This window comes from Symphalangus syndactylus, chromosome 10, assembly GCF_028878055.3.
Source record: "Symphalangus syndactylus isolate Jambi chromosome 10, NHGRI_mSymSyn1-v2.1_pri, whole genome shotgun sequence".
Classification (NCBI taxonomy): Eukaryota; Metazoa; Chordata; class Mammalia; order Primates; family Hylobatidae; genus Symphalangus; species Symphalangus syndactylus.
This window is the reverse complement of record NC_072432.2, coordinates 32,650,712-32,675,821: the sequence shown is the minus strand read 5'-3', so window position 1 is coordinate 32,675,821 and position 25,110 is coordinate 32,650,712. Positions and strand designations below refer to the sequence as shown.

The 25,110-nt window shown below is 36.1% G+C and overlaps 1 protein-coding gene across 4 annotated transcripts in view; it reads left to right on the top strand.

Annotated features, from left to right (window-relative positions):
- GSTCD (glutathione S-transferase C-terminal domain containing) overlaps positions 1 to 25,110 on the top strand; it is a 134,941-nt gene that overhangs the window by 11,269 nt on the left and 98,562 nt on the right. For all 4 annotated transcript variants that reach the window (XM_055296824.2, XM_063611125.1, XM_055296829.2 and 1 more), the window contains exons 4-5: positions 6,697 to 6,948; positions 9,544 to 9,637. In XM_055296824.2, the coding sequence (XP_055152799.1) occupies positions 6,697 to 6,948; positions 9,544 to 9,637 (346 nt within the window). The remainder of the gene's footprint in view (positions 1 to 6,696; positions 6,949 to 9,543; positions 9,638 to 25,110) is intronic.

Below are 25,110 nucleotides of genomic sequence, written 5' to 3'. Positions count from 1 at the left end.
TCCTAATAATAGAAGGTCCAAGTTGGCTCTGTGGTGCAATGGATAGTCCATTGGACGTCTGCTATTAGAGAGTCCAGTTAAAAAAAAAAACTAAAAATCTTGTCAGCTAAATTTTATAATGAATTGTTAGTCACTTAAATTAATCTTATGTTAGGTATTATCAAATTGAAAATATTTTATTCTGACCTGTGTGCTTCTCTGTTCTCTCTGAGATTAAAGTAGCTGGCTCTGTTATTATGTGCTGGGGGAGAATAGATAGAACGTTTTCTGAGTAGGAAGATCTCTCTCTCTCTCTCTCTCTGTCTTACACACACACACTCGCACATGCATACACATGTGCACACACACATTCCCTCTGTGGAGGAAAAAAGAACAGGGTGAAAATAATACCACAGCGAACATAGGAAGCTTAGCTCTCTGCAGCCTTCCAGTTGGTTTTCAAGAGCTGCATTGCTTTTTGCTTTTGTTTGGGTTTTTTTCTTGGAAGCATTTCCCCCTTTTCTCTACTAAGGAATCAGATATTAGATTTCATTCTCATTATATATCACCAACAATTCAGGTATCTCTATGGACAGAAGAGACTGCTATCGAAAATCTATGTATTTGAAGGCTTTGCTTCACAAGTAAACTCGGCAGTGTTGATCAATTGTCATTTTCTTAAAGAACATTTCTCTTTTCCTCAAAATTGAACCAAATTTGGCAACCAAAACAATATAGAAAGAGAGAGATCCAGGAATTGTTTAGATGTTGATTGATATTTTAAATGCCAAATGTCATATGTCTTCATAGAGTCCATGGAGTTGAGTGGGAAGAAGACATTGATTTTTAATTTTTTTCCTAGTCAAATGATTTCTAGATTCTCTTCTCCATGGTCCCTCTCTTCTGTTACCAAGTTCAGTCATTAGGGCAGTCATTTGATACATTATGAAGTACTTGGTCTTCTGTCTTCTTGACTTCTTTGGATAACTGTTTCCAGTTTCATCAGAATTGAATGAAAGTGGCATATCCATTCCTTTATTGAAGAAATTTATTCAAATTGTTTGAATACATAAACTGATTCTCAAAATATTTTCATTCGTTCCTTTGTATTTTTACTGGATTTTTTTTTTTTTTTTTTTTTTTGAGATGGAATCTCGCTCTGTCACCCAGGCTGAGTGCAGTGGTGTAATCTCAGCTCACTGCAACCTCTGCTTCCTGGGTTGAAGCAATTCTCCTGCCTCAGCCTCCCAAGTAGCTGGGATTACAGGTGCATGCCACCATGCCTGGCTAATTTTTGTATTTTTTAAGTAGAGATGGGGTTTCACTATGTTGGCCAGGCTGGTCTCGAACTCCTGACCTTGTGATCCGCCCACCTCATATTTTCAGGAATTAATCTTTCTTTGTTAAACCCTTGATATTTGTTATATTTTTCTCTTTAAATCATCTTGGGCAATAAAGTAGTCATTTTAATTCATATAGTGGTTATGTTGGGAAGCCTTTTTGCTTGCATTAACATACATTGTGGTGAATGGAGTGGCCATCCAAATGATCAGAATCAGGATCAAGTTCAACATCCGTAATCAAGGTCAAGTTACCAGAAGCATAAAACTGAATCTAGGGACAGAATATTTAGTCACAGAAATAAAGTCAAGGACATAAAAGTAAGAGTCGATTTTGCTAAGTCAAGGTTTGAATTACTAAGGGTCAAAATTATAAGAACTAGGGAAAATACCCAGTTCTGCTAAACAGAATGAAACCAAAGATGGAAAACAATAACAAGTAGAATGGATGAGGTGTTTTGTTTTGTTTTTTTTTTTAATTTGTCAGAGACAAACATGGAAGGGCTAAGGTATTATATATAAACCTGCTGCAGGCTCTTCCTTTTCAGAAAATACTTTATTACTTTACAAAGTTAACCCCTGATGGCTCAGCACCTCATAAGGAAAGGGGCCTGACAATACCCTCTCCTCTGAAAAGTCTTAGAAATAGATTTAAAAGGAATAAATTAATATGTACACTCATGTTTCCCCCCTCTTCAATTTATTTGCTAGAATTTTCTAGTAGATAGCATATCAACATTATGGGAGAAATAGCAATGAATAGCTATACTAGGGCAAAATCCTACTGTTCCAATACTAGAAGATTGTATATTATTTTTCAATTGCTACTAGTAAGCAAGTACACTTTGACAGAAATATTTAAAACATTATTGTATGCCTATAAGACAGAAAGTTGCATTTTATCATTTTATAAAATCTTGTAATTTGAACACTTATGATTTAATTTTCTACATTTTAACTTCTAATGCTTTGAATTGAGTTTAAATACACACACACACATACACACAGACATCTTTATTAGCTTAGGTAAAATCATTCCTCTTTTAGAAATTGATTTTTTAGCAAAACTGAATACCTCTTCCTGTGTTCCCATTGGCATAAAATTGGGAACCTCACTTTTTGCTGGCATATTGCAAAAATGGTGGATGCCACTTATTTAGTGGTAAATTTGTATTTTCTGTGTCTACTCCTATTCATTAGGTCCTCAAGAGCTTTTAGCTTTAACTCACTAGTTCTAATTTATAAGTAAAAAACAGAGAGCTGGGATTATATTTTCATTTAGATAGGTTGTTTACTGTTTTTTCTCTGCTTACACTGCTCACCTAAACATCTGTGAGTATATTTTCAAAAAAAGAGGTATGACTAAGGAAATGATATAAAATAAGAACAAAATGTTTTATGTAATAAGTGATTGTAAAGGAATGCAAAGGAGGAGATATTTTGAATAGATGCAACATCTTGCTTCTCTTTTTATTCAGACAAATTTTTCTGCCCTTTATTGACAATTAACTACATTTACTAAAATATTATTTTCGCTTTGATAGCTATACTTTTTTTTAAACCTTTGTTTTAAAAATAAATTATCTTTTTTTTCTTGCCCTTACTCTGTGATATTTATAATGGCTTTGATCTTATGAGCCAGGTAACTATTTGGTAATCATTTCTTATGAAGAAATTTAATTTTCATTTCACAGAGTTTTCGTTAGCAGCTTCCTTAAATATATCTTCATGAGTGTAATGAATGTGGTTCAGTACCTTCTGAGCTATCTGGATATTAGTAGAGTGGCCTGGCATGTTGATAAATGGAGTGACCTGTCAGAGTAAACCTCCTCAATTTCTTGTAAACATGAATTATTGTTATTTAATTGCAACTTCATTTCAAAAGAAAGATGCCACGTACATCTAACAAATAAAAATAAGTCACTAGAAAGAAGAGTACAGGAAAGATGAGGAAAAGAGAAAATTTCTAGTGTGATTATCATGTCTAAAGATCCATTCCGTTAGCACCTAATCTGTTTGCAAGCAATTCAGAATTCTTGAGAGAATTAATAAACTTTTTGGCTCTCAGGGTACCTTAGAGAGTATTTTTCAAACTTTTTTTTTTACTTTAACTCAATAAATACAGATGGCCCCCCATATCCATTGGTTCTGTATTCATGTATTCAACCAACCGCAGATTTAAAATATTTGGAAAAAAAATTGCATCTGTACTGAACATGTACTGACTTTTTTCTTGTCATGATCCCCTAAACAATACAGAATAACAATTATTTGCACAGTGTTTATATTGTATTAGGTATTAGAAGTAATCTAGGATTTAAAGTATAGGAGAGGATGTGTATAGGTTATATGGAAATACTATACCATTTTATATCAAGGACATGAGTATGAGTATCTGTGGATTTGGGTATCTGATACAGGTCTTGGAACCAATCCTCCATGGATATTGAGGGACAACTGTAATACATTTTACAAGTTGGATAAGTATAGAAATAAATGTATATCTGTAAATAATATGTAAAAAAATATATAAATAATTACAAAATAACTTAAAGGATGTGTACTCTGATATTTTCTATTTCATTTTTTAAAAACCTACTATGTTGATTTCACAACCCCTAAATGAGTGATAAATAGCAACTTGAAAAATACTAATGAGGGGATTATTCTCTGAAGGTAACAAATGGATTCTTTATCATTTGTTCCATTCACTCAACAGGGTATTATTTGCAAGGCAGTGTTTTAAGTGCTTCAGTATTCAAAGAGAGTTACAGTCCTTGTTCGTATAATCAATTACTTGTGTTCATTTAATCTTAAAGTCTACTTAAAATACAGTAATAATATATATGTATGAATTTTTTATTAATTTTCTGTCCTTTCTGTCTCATGCTCTGATATTATTGTGAAATATATTTGTAGAGATTTCCTGTGACTTGACCTTTTTATTTAAAGGTCATAATCTGTTCATAATCTGTTCATAATCATTAGTCATAATGTGTTTGTGACATCATAATGGTTTCTGCGGAAACATTTGTTGCCTCTCAAAGAAGCAAGAACACTCTAAATTTTAAAGAAAATAGAATTTGGTGGCAGTGCTAGAGAGAAAGCATCTGACCAAGAGAAAACAAAAATATGAGTTTGTATCAGGAAGAACAATTTAAAATTTTTCTAATTTGAAAAAATAAAAGTCTTACTTTAAGTGCTGCTTTATAAAAAAAATCTAAATAGTGCTAGTTATCTTTTTTAGTTTTAAATATTTACAATTTTCTCTTTTATCTTTTTACTATTTTCTTTAGTAAAATGTTCTCCTTACTTCATTGTGTAATTTTTAAAAATATGGTTCTGAAAGATGCTTCTTACATTATTGGTAAGGAATATCATTTAGATTCTGCCTAATAGTTCACACATACAGAGAAGATAGTTTCACACACACACAAAAATGGAACTTTAGATCACTATTAATAGTACAAGCTCTCCATTTTTACACTTCTGCAGTGAGCTACCAAATTTCTGTGAGACCCCTCAAAATACATCAGTGATTGTGGACTACAGATATTAAATTGTGATAATTTAAACGTGTTACATTATTTGTGTTGAGGAAGTTAATACTTATTTTAATTCTTTCCCCATTAACCACTTAAACTAATTTGCATAAGTATATATTAAGGATTTTAGGTTTTTGATATAATGTCCAATTAACTCTCTATATGCAGTGTGTTAAGAACTTATCAAGTATATAGAGGGTCAGGAACAGAGGAATGTGTTCATGGCCATGAATTATAGATTAAAGGGTTTCCAGATTGGAATGCAGTTGATTACAGAGGAGTTCTTAGAGAGGGTTAAAAACATACTACCAATGAAAGATGTAGACAATTGAATATAAGATGTAAAGTTTTCCAAAATGATTTTCAGTTGTACTATTTATAGACATTTGCAAATGCCATTGTTATTTATATTGATTCTTTTTGGAATTATTATATTCTTTTTCTATTGATGGTTGTTTTCCATTGTATAGATGTACCACAGTTTATCCATTCATCTACTGAAGGGCATCTTGTTTAATTCCAAGTTTTGGCAATTATGAATAAAGATGCTATTAACATCTATCTGTGTTCAGGTTTTTGTGTGGACATAAATTTTCAACTCATTTGAAGCACAATCACTGGATTGTATGGTAAGAGTATATTTACCTTTGTAAGGAACTACCAAACTGTCTTTCAAAGTGGCTGTACTATTTTTCATTCCCGCCAGCAATGAATGAGAGTTCCTGTTGTTCCACATGCGCACCATCATTTGGAGTTGTCAGTGTTTTGGATTTTTGCCATTCCGATAGGTGGCATTTCCTTGTTTTAACTTGTAATTCTCTACTGATATATGATGATAAGCATTTTTTTTATATACTTAGCTGCCATCTGTGTATCCTTTTTGGTTGTCTACTCAGATCTTTTGCTCATTTTAATTGTGTTGTTCATTTTCTCATTGCTGAGTTCCTCCAATTTTTATGCTATGAAATGAATCATAAAAACATATAAGACACATCACTAAAGAAGATATACAAATGGCAAATAATCACATGAAAAGTTGCTCAACATCATTAATCATAGGGAAATGCAAATTAAAATTACAGTAAGACACTGCTATATACCCACAAGAATGACTAAAATCAAACAGACTGATAATACCAAGGTTTGACAAGTTGTGAGGAGATACTGGAACCTCCATGGATTGCTAGTGGGAATTGTAAAATGGAAGGGCAACCATGGAGAAGATTTTAATTTCTTTAAAAGTTAAATATACAGTTACCATAAAACCTAGCAATTTGACTCTTGGATTTCCAAAGAAATGAAAAACAGTTCCACATAAACACTGCTACATTATAATGTATAGCAACATTATTTATAATAACCAACAACTGGAAACATGCAAATATCTATCAACCAGTGAATGAGTAAGCAAAATATAGTATATCCACACAATGACTACTAGTCATAATAAAAAGAAACAAATGATTGGTCAATGTAACCATATGGATTAACTTCAAAAGCATAATACTAAATGATAAAAGAAAACCACATTTTATGATTCCATTTGTATGAAATTCTAGAAAAGGCAAAATTATAAACACAGAAAGCTGATCAGTGGTTGTCCGCAACTGACTGTGGTAGCAGAGACTGAATGCAAATGGTTTCAAGGGAAATTTTGGAGGTGACGTAAGTGTTCTAAAACTAGATGGTTGTATAACTGCATACATTTACTACAACTCATTGTTTGAACTATACACTTAAATGTGTGAATGTTGTGGTTTGTAAAGTTACCTCAACACAGCTATTATAAACAAAATATATATAATAATCTGTTTTATTATTTTCCTACCTAGGTAATTATCAGCAGGAAATTTTCTGAGAAGCTGGTAGAATTTCCATTGCTAGCGTCTTGGTACCAGAGGATTCAGGAAGTGCCAAGAGTAAAAACAGCAGCTTCTAAGTGTGGGATCCAATTTCTCCATTTACCAAAGTTGTTGACAACCTCAACTGAACAGCATCCAAACTTAAGTGAAGTCCCAGATGTAGAAGAGCAAAGCGATCCTTTATTTATAGGAGGACCAAGACCAACCATGGCCAAGTTAATGGTACTTAATTATTAACATTTTCTTTGAAAAATTCTATGTGATAATATTGCTGAGCATTCTACTCCAACTTGTAATCATTTGTTGATATTATTTTTGTTATAAATTTTATTTGTAGCTTTCTTCACTCTTTACCAGTTAATATTTCTGCTACTTTTTTCATTTATGTGAAGTATACTAAATTGAAAACTTTTAGTATTATGTATTTTTGGAGCCAAAGTAAGTCACAATATATACTTTTAATAAGCACTTTTCTCAAAACTTTTTTTTTTTTTTTTTATTCAGGATATTGACCAAGGTAGCATCATACCTGGTCAAGTATATTATTTTAACATAATCTTTTTCTGTTGTGAAGTTTTGGTCTCAGCCTTTTTTAGTTTGGATAATGATTGCAAGTTAAAGAAATATAAAGATGAGGCTGGGCGTAGTAGCTTACACCTGTGATCGCAGCACTTTGAGAGACTGAGGCAGGTGGATCACTTGAAGTCAGGAGTTCGAGACCAGTCTGGGCAACATGGCAAAAACCCCATCTATACTAAAATTACAAAAATTAGCTGGGTGTGGTGGCACGTGCCTGTGGTCCCAGCTATGCAGGAGGCTGAGGCACCAGAATAGCTTGAACTTGGGAGGGTAGAGGTTGCAGTGAGCCGAGATTGTGCCGCTCTACTCCAGCCTGGGCAACAAAGTGAGACTCTGTCTCGGAAAAAAAAAAAAAAAAGAAAAGAAATATAAAGATTAGTATCTCAATTTACTTTAAGGTTTTGTTTAAATTTACAATTTTTTAATTCTTTGTATTTTATTTTTACTTTAACCTTTGATTTTAATGTTTTTGTTACATAAAAGCCTGGGCGACAGAGTGAAACCCTGTTTAAAAAAAAAAAAAAGAATGCATATGCTTTATTTTTTTCTCCTTGGGGCATAATTTGTTTTCAGTAGTACTAATTGTAAAGTTTTCAACAATGGGCTTTCCTTTCCCTAACATTTGAAATGATCTGCAAAAATATTTTGCTTTTAATAGGTGATGTGAGGATTTATTTGAATAGAGAATTCATGAAGTAATTTAAGTTATCCATCAAGTTACACTGGAAAAATATTCATTATATTTCCCTATTTGGGTTAGGAAGTATTTGAGTTCTGTAGTTAACAGGGTTTATTGATTTAGAAATGGACAGGAAGACTTTGGTAAGGATACCAATCCCTTAACTCTTCAGCTAAGCTCTGTGGCCTATTGATTAAGTAATGAAACATGATTATATAGTTGATTTTAGAAGTTATTGAGGCATGTCTAGATTTTGATGTGTCTTGATTATATGACTACGCTGCCAAGGGACCTCTGGTTCACCTCTTGAGTGGATATGCAACTTCTTTTGGAAATGATGAAAATATCTTAAAATGGATAGTGGCAATGATTGAACAATCGTGAATATTATAAAAACCACTGAATTGGATACTTTAAAAGGATAAATTATATGGTATTAATATGCATATTATATCTCAATATAGTTGTGTTTTTTAAAAGACCCTAAGGTAAGAATGAGTTTAGTGAAATGAGAAATAGCAAGAAGGTCAGTGTGGCTAGACTGAAGAAGATAGAAGACAGGTAGATGATGTCAGAGAGATGTGTTTGTCTTTCTGGAGGCAAATCAGTGCTCTCGGCTTGTAGATCAATAGCCATATCTCTAGCCCTAATGAAAGATTATTTGTACTATTTCCTTTGGGATACAAATTCAGCTAGTTTTTATAATGGAAAGTAATCTCATAAACTGATACAAAGCATTCGATGCTGGAGTCTCACAGATTTTTTATTTGAATAGGTTATTCCTAAAGATAAAAATAACAGAGTCTTGGAGATATCTAGATATAGATATAGATATAGATATAGATATAGATATAGATATAGATATAGATATAGACTGTGGACCTGGAATGTGATTGGAAGGGGTCTGTGAATCCATGTGTATGCCATGCCACTGTACATAGATCAAATAAACAAATGTACAGCTTCTAAGATGGAGAAGGATCCTGAAAATTTTTTAATATATTGAAAAGTGGTCCTAATTCTTGAAAATATTGGGAACCATTTGGTTACACGAGAGGAATTTTTCTCTAGTGACATTAAAGGCACTTATAAAAGACTAGTATGAGTGGTGTTTTGTGGTATGTGTTAAAGTGGTAGCTTTTAGGCTGTGGTGGTTTTCATATATGTAAAGGGAGACTTTGATGCACATATGCAGAGTTCTTTTTTTATTAGTTCTATGTGGTTTGTTTTTGATAACATTTTTATCCTCAGCTGAACTTTCTCTTTGATATCCAATATATTTCTAGGTAGCTTATTACTTCAATGGATTTTCTAGTAATAATTTTAAAATAGCATTACTTTTTATCTCAATATTAAAAAATAGGACAGTAACTGTGATGTCAAAATACTCAACACATGGTATTTTTATTTAATTAAAATTTGTATTTTGGGGATTAGCTGATGATTATTACTATTTATCCTCCTCCTTACCAATATAGAAATATAATTTTTTAGCCTTCAATAATATAATGAGACTATATTAATTCCTTAATTTAGAAAGAGGCTATTTCCTTTTCTAGGAAAAGGGCATTGAAGTGATGTTTTCTCCCCACCCTTGCCCTACTTGGACTCTTGATTGGAATGTTCTCCCTGCAGCAGTCAGCCCAAAGGAAGGTGAGTTTTCTTTTTTCTTTAAGTTTTTTTCATAATTTGGATACTGTCTTCAGATCTGTCTTCCAATTCTCTAAATCTCCCTTTGGCTTTATCTAACATTCTGATTACACTATCAGTTGAGTTTTCATTTTATTTTTATTATGAAAATTATATATACACACACCACTTAGATTTAATATTTCTCACACTTTTCTACATTTGTTTTATTTGTTACTGTTTTATCTTTGCTGACATATTTTGATTTTGTTTTGTTTTAATTATACTTTAAGTTCTAAGGTACATGTGCACAATGTGCAGGTTTGTTACATATATATACACGTGCCATGTTGGTGTGCTGCACTCTTTAACTCATCATTTACATTAGGTATATCTCCTAATACTATCCCTCCCCACTCCCCCTACCCCACAACAGGCCCCGGTGTGTGATGGTCCCCTTCCTGTGTCCAAGTATTCTCATTGTTCAGTTCCCACCTATGAGTGAGAACATGCGGCATTTGCTTTTTCTCCTTGTGATAGTTTACTGAGGATGATAGTTTCCAGCTTCATCCATGTCCCTACAAAGGACGTGAACTCATCCTTTTTAATGGCTGCATAGTATTCCATGGTGTATATGTGCCACATTTTCTTAATCCAGTCTATCATTGATGGACATTTGGGTTGGTTCCAAGTCTTTGCTATTGTGAATAGTGCCACAATAAACATACATGTGCATGTGTCTTTATAGCAGCATGATTTATAATCCTTTGGGTATATACCCAGTAATGAGATGGTTGAGTCAAATGGTATTTCTAGTTCTAGCTCTTTGAGGAATCACCACACTGTCTTCCACAATGGTTAAACTAGTTTACAGTCCCATCAACAGTGTAAAAGTGTTCCTATTTCTCCACATCGTGTCCAGCACCTGTTGTTTCCTGACTTTTTAATGATCGCCATTCTAACTGGTGTGAGATGATATCTCATTATGATTTGCATTTCTCTGATGGCCAGTGATGATGAGCATTTTTTCATGTGTCTTTTGGCTGCATAAATGTCTTCTTTAGCGAACTGTCTGTTCATATCCTTCACCCACTTTTTGATGGGGTTGTTTTTTTCTTGTAAATTTGTTTGAGTTCATTGTAGATTCTGGATATTAGCCCTTTGTCAGATGAGTAGATTGCAAACATTTTCTCCTATTCTTGTAGGTTGCCTGTTCACTCTGATGGTAGTTTCTTTTGCTGTGCAGAAGCTCTTTAGTTTAATTAGATCCCATTTGTCTATTTTGGCTTTTGTTGCCATTGCTTTTGGTGTTTTAGACATGAAGTCCTTGCCCATGCCTATGTCCTGAATGGTATTGCCTAGGTTTTCTTCTAGGGTTTTTATGGTTTTAGGTCTAACATTTAAGTCTTCAATCCATTTTGAATTAATTTTTGTATAAGGTGTAAGGAAGGGATGTAGTTTCAGCTTTCTACAGATGGCTAGCCAGTTTTCCCAGCACCATGTATTAAATAAGAAATCCTTTCCCCGTTGCTTGTTTTTGTCAGGTTTGTCAAAGATCAGATGGTTGTAGATGTATGGTATTATTTCTGAGGGCTCTGTTCTGTTCCATTAGTCTATATCTCTGTTTTGGTGCCAGTACCATGCTGTTTTGGTTACTGTAGCCTTGTAGTATAGTTTGAAGTCAGGTAGTGTGATGCCTCCAGCTTTGTTCTTTTGGCTTACGATTGACTTGGCAATGCGGGCTCCTTTTTGGTTCCATATGAACTTTAAAGTAGTTTTTTCCAATTCTGTGAAGAAAGTCATTGGTAGCTTGATGGGGATGGCATTGAATCTATAAATTACCTTGGGCAGTATGGCCATTTTCATGATATTGATTCTTCCTATCCATGAGCATGGAATGTTCTTCCATTTGTTTGTGTCCTCTTTTATTTTGTTGAGCAGTGGTTTGTAGTTCTCCTTGAAGAGGTCCTTCACATCCCTTGTAAGTTGGATTCCTAGGTGTTTTATTCTCTTTGTAGCAATTGTGAATAGGAGTTCACTCATGATTTGGCTCTCTGTTTGTCTGTTATTGGTGTATAGGAATGCTCATGATTTTTGCACATTAATTTTGTATCCTGAGACTTTGCTGAAGTTGCTTATCAGCTTAAGGAGATTTTGGGCTGAGACGATGGAGTTTTCTAAATATACAATCATGTCATCTGCAAACAGAGACAATTTGACTTCCTCTTTTCCTAATTGAATGCCCTTTATTTCCTTCTCCTGCCTGATTGCCCTGGCTAGAACTTCCAACACTATGTTAAATAGGAATGGTGAGAGAGGGCATCCCTGTCTTGTGCCAGTTTTCAAAGGGAATGCTTCCAGTTTTTGGCCATTTAGTATGATATTGGCTGTGGGTTTGTCATAAATAGCTCTTATTATTTTGAGATACATCTCATCAATACTTAATTTATTGAGAGTTTTTAGCATGAAGTGCTGTTGAATTTTGTCAAAGGCCTTTTCTGCATCTATTGAGATAATCATGTGGTTTTTGTCTTTGGTTCTGTTTATATGCTGGATTACGTTTATTGATTTGCGTATGTTGAACCAGCCTTGCATCCCAGGACGAAGCCCACTTGATCATGGTGGATAAGCTTTTTGATGTGCTGCTGGATTCGGTTTGCCAGCATTTTATTGAGGATTTTTGCATCAATGTTCATCAGGGATATTGGTCTAAAATTCTTTTTTTATTTTGTCTCTGGCAGGCTTTAGTATCAGGATGATGCTGGCCTCATAAAATGAGTTAGGTAGGATTCCCTCTTTTTCTATTGATTGGAATAGTTTCAGAAGGAATGGTACCAGCTCCTCCTTGTACCTCTCGTAGAATTCGGCTGTGAATCCGTCTGGTCCTGGACTTTTTTTGGTTGGTAGGCTATTAATTATTGCCTCAATTTCAGAGCCTGTTTTGGTCTATTCAGAGATTCAACTTCTTCCTTGTTTAGTCTTGGGAGGGTGTATTTGTCAAGGAATTTATCCATTTCTTCTAGATTTTCTAGTTTATTTGCATAGAGGTGTTTATAGTATTCTCTGATAGTAGTTTGTATTTCTGTGGGATTGGTGGTGATATCCCCTTTATCATTTTTTATTGCATCTATTTGATTCTTCTCTCTTTTCTTTTTTATTAATCTTGCCAGCGGTGCTTTACTTCCAACCATGTGGTCAATTTTGGAATAAGTGCAGTGTGGTGCTGAGTAGAATGTATATTCTGTGATTTGGGGTGGAGAGTTCTGTAGATGTGTATTAGGTTCGCTTGGTGCAGAGCGGAGTTCAATTCCTGGATATCCTTGTTAACTTTCTGTCTCATTGATCTGTCTAATGTTGACAGTGGGGTGTTAAAGTCTCCCATTATTATTGTGTGGGAGTCTAAGTCTCTTTGTAGGTCTCTAAGGGCTTGCTTTATGAATCTGGGTGTTCCTGTATTGGATGCATATATATTTAAGAGAGTTAGCTCTTCTTGTTGAATTGATCCATTTACCATTATGTAATGGCCTTCTTTGTCTCTTTTGATCTTTGTTGGTTTAAAGTCTGTTTTAACAGAGACTAGGATTGCAAACCCTGCCTTTTATTGTTTTCCATTTGCTTGGTAGATCTTCCTCCATCCCTTTATTTTGAGTCTATGTGTGTCTCTGCACGTCAGATTGGTCTCCTGAATACAGCACACTGATGGGTGTTGACTCTTTATCCAATTTGCCAGTCTGTGTCTTTTTTTTTTTTTTTTTTTTTTTTTGAGACGGAGTCTTGCTCTGTCACCCAGGCTGGAGTGCAGTGGCGCGATCTCGGCTCACTGCAAGCTCCGCCTCCCGGGTTCACGCCATTCTCCTGCCTCAGCCTCTCCGAGTAGCTGGGACTACAGGCGCCCGCCACCACGCCCGGCTAATTTTTTTGTATTTTTGGTAGAGACGGGGTTTCACCGTGTCTCGATCTCCTGACCTCGTGATCCGCCCGCCTCGGCCTCCCAAAGTGCTGGGATTACAAGCGTGAGCCACCGCGCCCGGCCAGTCTGTGTCTTTTAATTGGAGCATTTAGCCCATTTACATTAAGGTTAGTATTGTTATGTGTGAATTTGATCTTGTCATTATGATGTTAGCTGGTTATTTTGCTTGTTAGTTGATGCAGTTTCTTCCTAGCATAGGTGGTCTTTACAATTTGGCATGTTTTTGCAGTGTATGGTACCGGTTGTTCCTTTCCATGTTTAGTGCTTCCTTCAGGAGCTCTTGTAGGGCAGGCCTGGTGGTGACAAAATCTCTCAGCATTTGCTTGTCTGTAAAGTATTTTATTTCTCCTTCACTTATGAAGCTTCATTTGGCTGGATATGAAATTCTGGGTTGAAAATTCTTTTCTTTAAGAAAGCTGAATATTGGCCCCCACTCTCTTCTGGCTTGTAGAATTTCTGCCGGGAGATCTGCTGTTAGTCTGATGGGCTTCCCTTTGTGGGTACCCCGACCTTTCTCTCTGGCTGCCCTTAACGTTTTTTCCTTCATTTCAACTTTGGTGAATCTGACAATTATGTGTCTTGGAGTTGCTTTTCTCGAAGAATATCTTTGTGGCATTCTCTGTATTTCCTGAAGTTGAATGTTGGCATGCCTTGCTAGGTTGGGGAAGTTCTCCTGGATTATATCCTGCAGAGCGTTTTCCAACTTGGTTCCATTCTCCCCGTCACTTTCAGGTACACCAATCAGACGTGGATTTGGTCTTTCCACATAGTCCCATATTTCTTGGAGGCTTTGTTCGTTTCTTTTTACTCTTTTTTCTCTAATCTTCTCTTCTTGCTTCATTTCATTCATTTGATCTTCAGTCACTGATTCTCTTTCTTCCATTTGATCGAATCGGCTACTGAAGCTTGTGCATTCATCATATAGTTCTCTTGCCATGGTTTTCAGCTCCATCAGGTTATTTAAGGACTTCTCTACCCTGGTTTTTCTAGTTAGCCATTTGTCTAATCTTTTTGCAAAGTTTTTAGCTTCTTTGCGATGGGTTCCTCCTTTAGCTCGGAGAAGTTTGATCATCTGAAGCCTTCTCTCAACTCGTCAAAGTCATTCTCTGTCCATCTTTGTTCTATTGCTGGGTAGGAGCTGCGTTCCTTTGGATGGGGAGAGGCGCTCTGATTTTTAGAATTTTCAGCTTTTCTGCTCTGTTTTTTCCCCATCTTTGTGGTTTTATCTACCTTTGGTCTTTGATGATGGTGACGTACAGATGGGGTTTTGGTGTGGATGTCCTTTCTGTTTGTTAGTTTTCCTTCTAACAGTCAGGACCCTCAGCTGCAGGTCTGTCGGAGTTTGCTGGAGTTCCACTCCAGATGCTGTTTGCCTGGGTATCAGCGGTGTAGGCTGCAGAACAGTGAATATTGTTGAACAGCAAATGCTGCCTGATCGTTCCTCTGGAAGCTTCGTCTCAGAGGGGTACCCGGCCGTGTTAGGTGTCAGTTTGCCCCTACTGGGGGGTGCCTCCCAGTTAGGCTACTCGGGGGGTCAGGGACCCACTTGAGGAGGCAGTCTGTCTGTTCTCAGATCTGAAACTCCGTGCTGGGGGAACCACTACTCTCTTCAAAGCTGTACAGGGACATTTAAGTCTGCAGAGGTTTCTGCAGAGGGTTCCGCTGTGCCCTGCCCCCAGAGTTGGTGTCTACAGAGGCAGGCAGGCCTCCTTGAGCTACAGTGGACTCCACCCAGTTCAAGCTTCCAGGCCGCTTTGTTTCCCTACTGAAGCCTCAGCAATGGTGAGCGCCCCTTCCCCAGCCTTGCTGCTACCTTGCAGTTCAATCTCAGACTGCTGTGCTAGCGATGAGCGAGGCTCTGTGGGTGTGGGACCCTCTGAGCCAGGCACGGGATATAATCTCCTGGTGTGCCGTTTGCTAAGACCATTAGAAAAGCACAGTATTAGGGTGGGAGTGACCTGATTTTCCAGGTGCTGTGTGTCACCGCTTCCCTTGGCTAGGAAAGGGAATTCCCTGACCCCTTGTGCTTCCTGCGTGAGGCGATGCCTCGCCCTGCTTCGGCTCACACTCGGTGGGCAGCACCCACTGTCCTGCCCCCACTGTCCGACAAGCCCCAGTGAGATGAACCCTGTACGTCAGTTGGAAATGCAGAAATCACCCATCTTCTGCGTCACTCATGCTGGGAGCTGTAGACTGGAGCTGTTCCTATTTGGCCATCTTGGAACCGCCCCTGATGTATTTTGAAAAAAAAAATTCCAGGTAACATGTCATACTTTAGGACTCATATTTTAAAAATATTGATATCTTAATCACAATGCCATTATCATACCTAATAAAAATTAACAAACTTTAATGATCATCTAATGCCCAATTTATAATCCATTTTCTCCAATTGTTTAAAATATTGTTTTATTGTTTGGTTTTAAGGTAAATGATTATATTTTTCTTTGCTGGAAATTATTTTTGGTTTGTTTTTGTTTCTTTACAATTTTTTAAACAGTTATTTTATATTTTATATTTTGTATTTCTAATAGTTAATAGTTATTTTATATTTTGTACTTGTTATTTCTAATACTTAATGTTCATAGAGGTATAATTCTGCTGTTTATTTTTTCTGTTGTCTTTATTTCTAGTACCTTATTTTCCTGTGAGTTTTGTAATTTTAGACTGTGAATTCATTTGGGGTTACCTCAATTTGTGTTAATCTTGTGGGGCTTGGATTAAGGGTAAATTCCTACAGAAAGGGGTTATATTTGCTTATACCTACTAGGACTTAAGACCACTTAGCATTGGTTTTTCAGCTTCAGATTTCTTTAAAAAATGTTTAAATTTAATTATATTTGTTATTTTTTCATTGACACATAATAATTTTGCATATTTTGGGGGAACAGTGTGATATTTTGATACATGTATGCAATACGTAATGATCAAGTTAGTGTAATTAGCATATTCATCATCTCAAACATTTATCATTTCTTTGTGTTAGGAACAGTCAAAATCTGCTCCTACAGCTGTTTGAACTGTTATTAATTATAATCACCAAACAGTGCTGTAGAACCCAGGAACATATTTTTCTTATCTAGCTGTAATTTTATATCCATTAACCAACTTATGGCTATACACCCTTTCTAGTCTCTAGTAACCACTATTCTACTCTCTAATTCTATGAGACCAACTTTTTTTACCTTCCATTTGGAAGTGAGAACATGTGATATTTGTCTCTCTGTGCCTGGTTTATTCTATTGAACATAATTTCCTCCAAGCTCATCCATGTTGCTGTGAATGACAAGATTTATTTCATTTTTATGGCTGGATAGTACTCCATCATATATATGTACCACATTTTCTTTATCTCTTTTTCTGTTGATGGACACTTAGGTTGATTCTATATCTTGCCTATTGTGAATAGTGCTGCAATAAACATGTAAGTGCAGATATCTCTTCACTATACTGATTTCTTTTCTTTTGGATATATATCCAGCAGTGGAATTGCTAGATCCTATAGTAGTTCTAATTTCATTTTTGAGAAAACTCCATACTGTGTTTCATAATGGCTGTACTAGTTTACATTCCTACCAACAGTATGTAAGTTTCCCTTTCTTTGCATCCTCACCATGTTATTTTTTGACTTTTTAATAATAGACATTCTAACTGGGATGAGAAGATATTGTGGGTTTGATTTGCATTTTCCTGATGACTACTTATTTATTTTTGCTATTTAGTTATTTGAATTCCCTGTGTATTCAGGATATTAATCTTTTGTTGGATGAATAGTTTGCAAATATTTTTTCTCTTTCTGCTGGTTGTCTCTTCACTTTGTTGACTGTTTCCTTTGCTGTATAGGTTTCTAGTTCAGTATAATTCTATTTGTCTATTTTTGCTTTTGTTGTCTATGCTTTTATGGTCTTATTCATAAAAACTTGCCCAGTCCAATGTCTAGAAGCATTCTCCTTATATTTTCTTCTAGTAGTTTTATAGTTTTGGGTCTTACATTTAAGTCTTTAATCCATTTTGAGTGGATTTTGGTGTATGATGAAAGATAAGGTCTACATATGGATATCCAGTTTTTCTAGTACCATTTATTGAAGAGACTGTCCTTTCCCCAGTGAATGTCCTTGATACCTCTGTAAAACATGAGTTGGCTATAAATGAGTGGAGATACACTTTGGATATTTGTCCTCTATAAATGTCAAGTTGAAATTTGAACCCAAATGTTGAAAGTAGGATCTCAAGGCAGGTGTTTGGTTCATGGAGGCAGATTCCTTATGATTGGCTTTTTAACATTCTCATGGTAATGTGTGAGTTCTCACTCTTAGTTCCCATGAGAACTGGTTGTTGAAAAAAGCCTGGTACCTCCTCTACTCTCTCTCTCTTGCTCCCCATTGCTATGTGATGCCTGCTCCCCTTTGCTTTCTGCCATGAGTGGAAGCTTCCTAAAGACCCTTACCAGAAGCAGATGCTGACTTTATGCTTCTTGTACAGCCTGCAGAATTGTGAACCAAATAAACCTCTTTTCTTTATAAATTACCCAGCCTCAGATATTCCTTTATAGTAATATACAAATGGACAAAGACAAATGGATTCATTTCTGGGTTCTCTATTCTGTTCCCTTGGTCTGTGTGTCTGTTTTTAATGCCAGTACCACACTATTATGGTTATTATAGCTTTGCAGTATATTTGAAAATTAGGTTGTATGAGGCCTTCAGCTTTGTTCCTTTTGCTCAGGATTGCTTTGGCTATTCAGACGCTTCTGTGGTTATACATGAATTTTAGGATTTTTTTTTTCTATTTTTGTGAGGATTGTCATTAGTATTTTTATAGAGATTACGCTGAATCTATAGATCACTTTTGGTACTATGATCGTTTTTAACATATTAATTCTTCTGTTGCATGAACATGGATGTCTTTATTTTTGTGTGTGTGTCCTCTTCAATTTCTTTTATCAGTGTTTTATAGTTTTTCTCTAAAAGTCTTTCACTTCTTTAGTTAAATTCATTTTTTTTTTCTTGTTTGTCTTGTTTGTTGTTCCTGTATACAGATGCTACAGAATTTTGCATGTTGATTTTGTATCCTGCAGTTTGGCTGAAATTGTTTATCAGTTCTAAGAGTTTCTTGATAGAGCTTTTTGGTAGGTTTTTCTATACGTAAGATTGTGTCATCTGCAAATAGGGACAATTTGACTTCTTCCTTGCCAATTCGGATGCCCTTTATTTCTCTTGCCTAATTGCTCTGGCTAGGGCTTAGTAGGATTCAGGAAGGTGAATAAGAGTGGTGAGAATGGGCATCCTTGTCTTGTTCCAATACTTAGAGGAAAAGCTTTCAGTTTTCCCCATTCAGTATGATGTTAGCTATGGGTTTGACATATGACCTTTATTATGCTGGGGTATGTTCCTTTTATACCCAGTTTATTGAGAATTTTTATCACAAAGGATGTTGAATTTTATCAACTGCATTTTGTGTATCTATTGAGATCATCACATAAGTTTTGTCCCTCATTCTGTTGATATAATGTGTCTGATTTATTGGTTTGTATATGTTGAATTATCCTTGTTTTCCTGGGATAAATTCCACTTGATCATGGTAATGGGTGTTGTAATGTGCTGTTGGATTTTCTGTTTGCTAGTATTTTGTTGAGGATTTTTGCATCACTCTTTATCAGGGATATTGGCCTATAGTTCTATTTTTCTGTTGTATAAGTTTATCTTTTTTTGTTGTTGTATTCTTGTCTAGTTTTTGTATCATGGTAGTGCTAGCCTTATAGATGAGTTTTGAAGAATTCCCTCCTCTTCAATTTTCTGGAAGAGTTTGAGAAGAACTGGTATTAGATCTTCTTTGAATGTTTGATATAATTCAGCTGTGAAGCCATCAGGTCCTAAGCTTTTCTTTGATGGGAGACTTTTTATTACTAATTTCATCTTGTTACTCATAATTAGTCTATTTCTAGGAGGTAGGACACTGCTTCAGCATAGGCAATGGGAAGACATGACTGCAGTTGGTGGCCAAGGTACTGTTTTTCCAAGAGACTGTGTACCTTTTCAGCTCAGACACAGAGGGGTATGACTGCTCTTGTTGGTCAAAGCCCCATTTACCTGGGATGTCTTGTGTTGCTTCAGTTCTGGTCCAGAGAGGCATGGTGTAGCAAAGACTGGGAGAGGTTTTTAGAACAGCTTTTTCAGGGCGTCATTTTCCTTAGAGGCAGTGTGCAGCTTCGGCTCAGTCCCCTAGGAGCAGGTGCAGCCATGACTGAGGGAACAGAATGGTTCTGCCAGAACACCATTTCTCCAGGAATGAGTGCATAGCTTCAGCTCTAGCTGTAAGTGGGGACTAGGGGGAGTGCATGAAGCAGCTCCACTACTGCTTGAGCCCACAGGAAATGGTATAAGAGCTGGTCACAGCTGGGCTTGGGGATGTCAGGGCACTGGGCAGGGGTGGTTTGGCAGCAGCTTAGCCTCAGAAATGAAGGGATATTGTGGGTACTCACCTCTGAGCAACACTCCAACAGTAGTTCCATTTTGCAGATGGCATTGTGCAGTAGCCACATAGGCCCCAGGGTGCAAGACATAATGTCAGCTCCTTCTCTGTGGGATGGCAGCTATGCGGACTACAAGCAGCTCCCTCAGCTGGGCTTAAGTACACCAATCAACACTTTGAACAACTATCGTCCTCACTACTGGAGTGAGGACTATAGTTTTGCTTGCCTTTTGCTAGCCTTTCCCCACAGGGAGAAGTTCCTCCTAATGCCTATCTGATCCCTGCTGGGGAATGGGCTGGTGGAGACCAGGTGTTTCCTTCAGTTCTCTGTACGGCTATCCTGAGTTCCTTTGTTCACCTGAGTTTCTGTTACTTCTTTGATGTACTCCAGCACTCTCCTTTAGTCATTTTCATTATGATGTAGTTATTTATTAGTTGTTTAGGCTGTTTTTGTGGTGGGGGCGTGGGAGGCTTGGGCATATGGAGTGCTAGGGGCTTCTTAAGCACAGATTCTTTAAATGTTTTTTCATCTAAAACTGAGATTTAAACAGACAAGTTACCTTTTGTCATCTTCCTTTGTTGTTGGGTAGAACTTTTTTCATGCATCTTTTCAGAGGAAATATAGCTTTTGAAGGTTTCTGCTTTCAGGTAGTGATTTTTGTTCCACCTCTCCAACATGCTGGGATGAAGTACTGGCCTCTTTTTGTCCTACTGTTAAAGTCTGGGTCCCTATTATTAGCAAATACCCTCAGGGCATTCAGTGTCAGTTCAAGACTATTACACAAATTTTCAGCAATCCCCCCAACTTTTTACCCCCTCACATTCTTAAGGCCCTATAAATTTTCCTTATTCTGAGAAACCCATCTAGAGATGTAAAGGATGCTTGTTTAATTTTAAGTACCATTTTAGATGTTTTTTAGATAGACAATTCTTTAGAATAGCTAATTTCTTCATTTATTCACTTATTCTTAAGTTTTATATTTAGCCATATATAATTCTTAATTTTTAATCATCTTTGAAGTAGTTGCCTTCCCTTTTCGTATTCTTTTTTTTTCTGTGATGCTACCTAATATTGCCTGTATCTCACGGGTCATTTCTATTCTGTTAATCAAGGAAATAATTTAGAATTCTCTCAGTATGGAAGAAGATCATGTTGGAGAATTAATATTTCTGCCCCAAAGATATTTTATAAAAATAAAATTGTATTTTTGGTCTTTAATTAATTGTATACAAAGATATTAAAGAATTTGTTAGTGTTTTAATTTTACATATTTTCTGACATTTCAAAAATTTAAATGTTTTTATGGTACTTCCAGTTGAATTTTGGCTGTATACACTTAAGTTATAATATAGATTTTGAAGAAGCTAAACTTAGAATTTAATAAATTTAAAAATCCAATTTGTATTAATATTTATGTTTATCAAGAAATGAAAACAGAGTTTTCTAAATGCCACATGTTTTGCTTTATCCATAATTCATTGACTTGGAGACAAAATATTTTCACTTATTAGTATGAGCAATCAATTACATCAGCTACCAACTGAAGGAGATCTCACATTAAACATTCATGGCTGGTTGTTTTTCTGGTTAGAAGTTCATATCTAACAGAGTTCATGGAATATATTACTCATTACATCTCTATAATTGGATCATCTTGTTTTCATAATATTATGACAAAGAAGCAATTCTAACAGCAGGGCTACAGGGTATAATCACATTACATTCACTGTTTCTTAAAAGGTTTATAGTCTGTTAAAGTAAGGCAGAATTGTGGCATTTTAAGTTTGTTGTTTTTAGTTCTGGTAATTTCAAACATTGCATGATCATAAGATCTTTTTGAAATAAAATTATGTAGGGGTGTGGAGGATCACTGTGAAAACATTCTCAAGATTTATGTTTCCGTACTGTCAGCAGTAATCTCTAATACAACCTGTATTATATTAAGATTTTATTAGTACTTGGTTCATTTGGATGTCTCAACGACTGACTCCTTATACTGAATTCATTTAATTACATCAAGATTTTGGTGCATATTATAATAACCATTCTTTTTACTAATAAACGCTGTATTAATCCTCATGATAGAAGCTATTTTTTAGGCCTATCCAATCTGCCATCCTCTGCTCTTACCCATTTCTCCCCCCACATCTTATCTGCCATTCCTTGAACTTTTTACTGTTTCTTTTTTACAACCTATATTTACTATTTACATGTCTTTCCTTTTTTCTTCCAGCCTTGAATATTCTTCTTCCCACTCCCCTTGCTGTTTGAAATTATACTTGTCTTTTAAGGATCAATTCAAACACTGCTTCCTTCACTAAGTCTTCTCTATGGAGTCAACCTGCCTGAAATTTAGTTAATTACCTAGCTAGATAACCCATGGCCAGATACCTAACTTCTCTGTGCCTTGGTTGCCTCATCTGTGGAATGGAGATAATAGTGTATACCTTATGGAATTGTTGGTACAGTCAGTGCATTAATATGGAAAGCAATTAGCACAGTGCCTAGGAAATTGCAAATGTTAAATATTTGCTCATATGGAAGTCAGAATTAATTACTGCCTCTTGATATCCTGTTAGTACTCTCTCTTTTTTTGTTGTTGTTTTTACTTTTTTTTTTTATTTCTTAGAGATATGGTCTCACTCTGTCACCCAGGCTGAAGTGCAGTGGCTCAATCATAGCTCATTGCAGCCTCTAACTATTGGGTGCAAGCAATCCTCCCACCTTATCTTCCCAGTTAGCTAGGACTACAGGTGCATGCCACCATACCTGGCTAATTTTTTAGTTTTTTGTAGAGACGGAGGTCACACTGTGTGCGTGTGGACCTTTTGTAATTTCTCGTTCTTTTTTTTTTTTTTTTGAGACAGAGTCTTGCTCTGTTGCCCAGGCTAGAGTGCAGTGGCGCAATCTCGGCTCACTGCAAGCGCCGCCTCCCAGTTTGACGCCATTCTCCTGCCTCAGTCTCCCGAGTAGCTGGAATTACAGGTGCCCGCCACCATGCCTGGCTAACTTTTTTGTATTTTTAGTAGATACGGGGTTTCACCATGATAGCCAGGATGGTCTCGATCTCCTGACCTCGTGATCCGCCCACCTTGGCCTCCCAAAGTGTTGGGATTACAGGCGTGAGCCACCACGCCCGGCCAAAACAGGACATTCTTTTACATCGTTATAGTATAGTTATCAAACAGGATATTTAATTTAGTACACATTATTATGTAACCTATAGTCTGGCAGATTTTGGCACATTTAGCTGCATTAAGGTGAAACAGTTTACAGCCTTTGTCTTTCATAACATGGTCATTTTTGGAATAGTTCAGGCCATATTTTTGTAGAATGTCTCACAATTTGGATTTGTCTGATGTTTCCTCATGAGTAGATTCAAGTTATGCATTTTGGGCAGGAATATCACAGATGCGATGTTTTATCCTTCCCAGTGCAGCCTATCAGGAGGCACATTATGTCAGTTTGCACACAGTGCTATTTGGTTAAGCTTTATTGAATTAATAAGTAATTTGTGGAGAGATACTTTGAGACGGTGTAATACCTTGTTTCTTTTCAACCTTGCACTCACTAGTTTATATTCATTGGATGCTTCTTGCCTATGATAGTTACAAAATGGTGATTTTCAAGTCTGTCATCCTTCTATATTTATTAGTTGCCACTCTTCTGTAAGAAAGGTTTTTCTCCTCTTTTTATTTCTTTATTTACCATCAGTATCAACTCATAAATTTTTATTTTATTAAGTGACTTATAATTCAACACTTATTAGTTTTAATGCTCAAGTTGTCCCAGGTTGTGAGTGGCAACCTGACTTTTGACCCCTTGGAAATGCCCCCAACCGTTCTATGGCGACTTCCTTCATTTCTGGCATAACAACATATTACAGGCTCATCTTATCATTTACCTGCCCCAGCCCTAGAGTCAGCTGTTTCTCTTAGGAGTCCTCGCTCCCTTTACTAGAGAAGGGCATTTAGAAATTAAGATTAGATCACTAAGTGTGCTCGTTGTTAATGAACTGTTACAGCTTCTAGGTCATCTCAGTAGGGACCTGTATGTATAGATCTATTAGAAAATAGATGTATGCATGCATTCATGTATACATACACATACATATACAACTACACACATCAATGTCTACTGATATATCTATATCTTTTATCCATCTATCTATATATATGTATACTAAAAATCATGAGTTTATACAGATACATCTAATTCAAATCTAACAATACAGGATTCTTCCTGCTTTTTCCAAATTCAGTATCTGTATCTGCCTTTTCCAACAGTAAAAATAATAGCCCTTAACATCATTATTGCATTTGCTCATTTTGTCAGTCTCTCAATAGATGGAAAGTAGTTTCAGAATTACCATACCCACATCTGTGTGAAAAATATACCTACTGAGTTGAATTCCAGATGGTTTACCTTTATTTTCATCTTTGAAGTGAGGATGTATAGTCAAAGTTCTCATGCAGATACTTGTGCTATTCTGTACAAAATGAATTCTATAGAGAATGAAAGGTTTTAGTTAGTATTAATCACATTCCGTAACAAAAAGAGATTTGGCTATGATCATCAATACTCAGTAGTAGAATAGTCTTCTACTTCACTGAGAACATCCAGGCTATTGCATACTCTTTTACTATTTGGCCTCAAATACCTGTGTGATTTCCTTCTCTGTGTGATGAGCGAGGGTAACTACTCTTTGAGCCTGAGGACTCCTTTTGTTAAGTCCAGAGTCACCCTCTGTTTTTGCCTTGTGAATTTTTGTCCTCTGAGTATAAAAGAGGGTTATGGTCTTTTGCCTTAAGACCTAGAACAGAGCTGGCCTAAGCCACTTAATCCATGCATTATTTCACTGTGGCCGTCTCTGTTCTCCAGTAGTTCTTAGGGAGGTGGTTCCTATATTAGAGGTTGCTACTAGCTCATGATAACTATATAAATCATGTAGGAGGGAAGATAGTCAGAAGCATGACCTTACATAAGATAAAGAAGACAAAAAGATAGGTGCTTAGGTGTTGTTCCAGTTATAATCTCTTTTATTCACATATACGA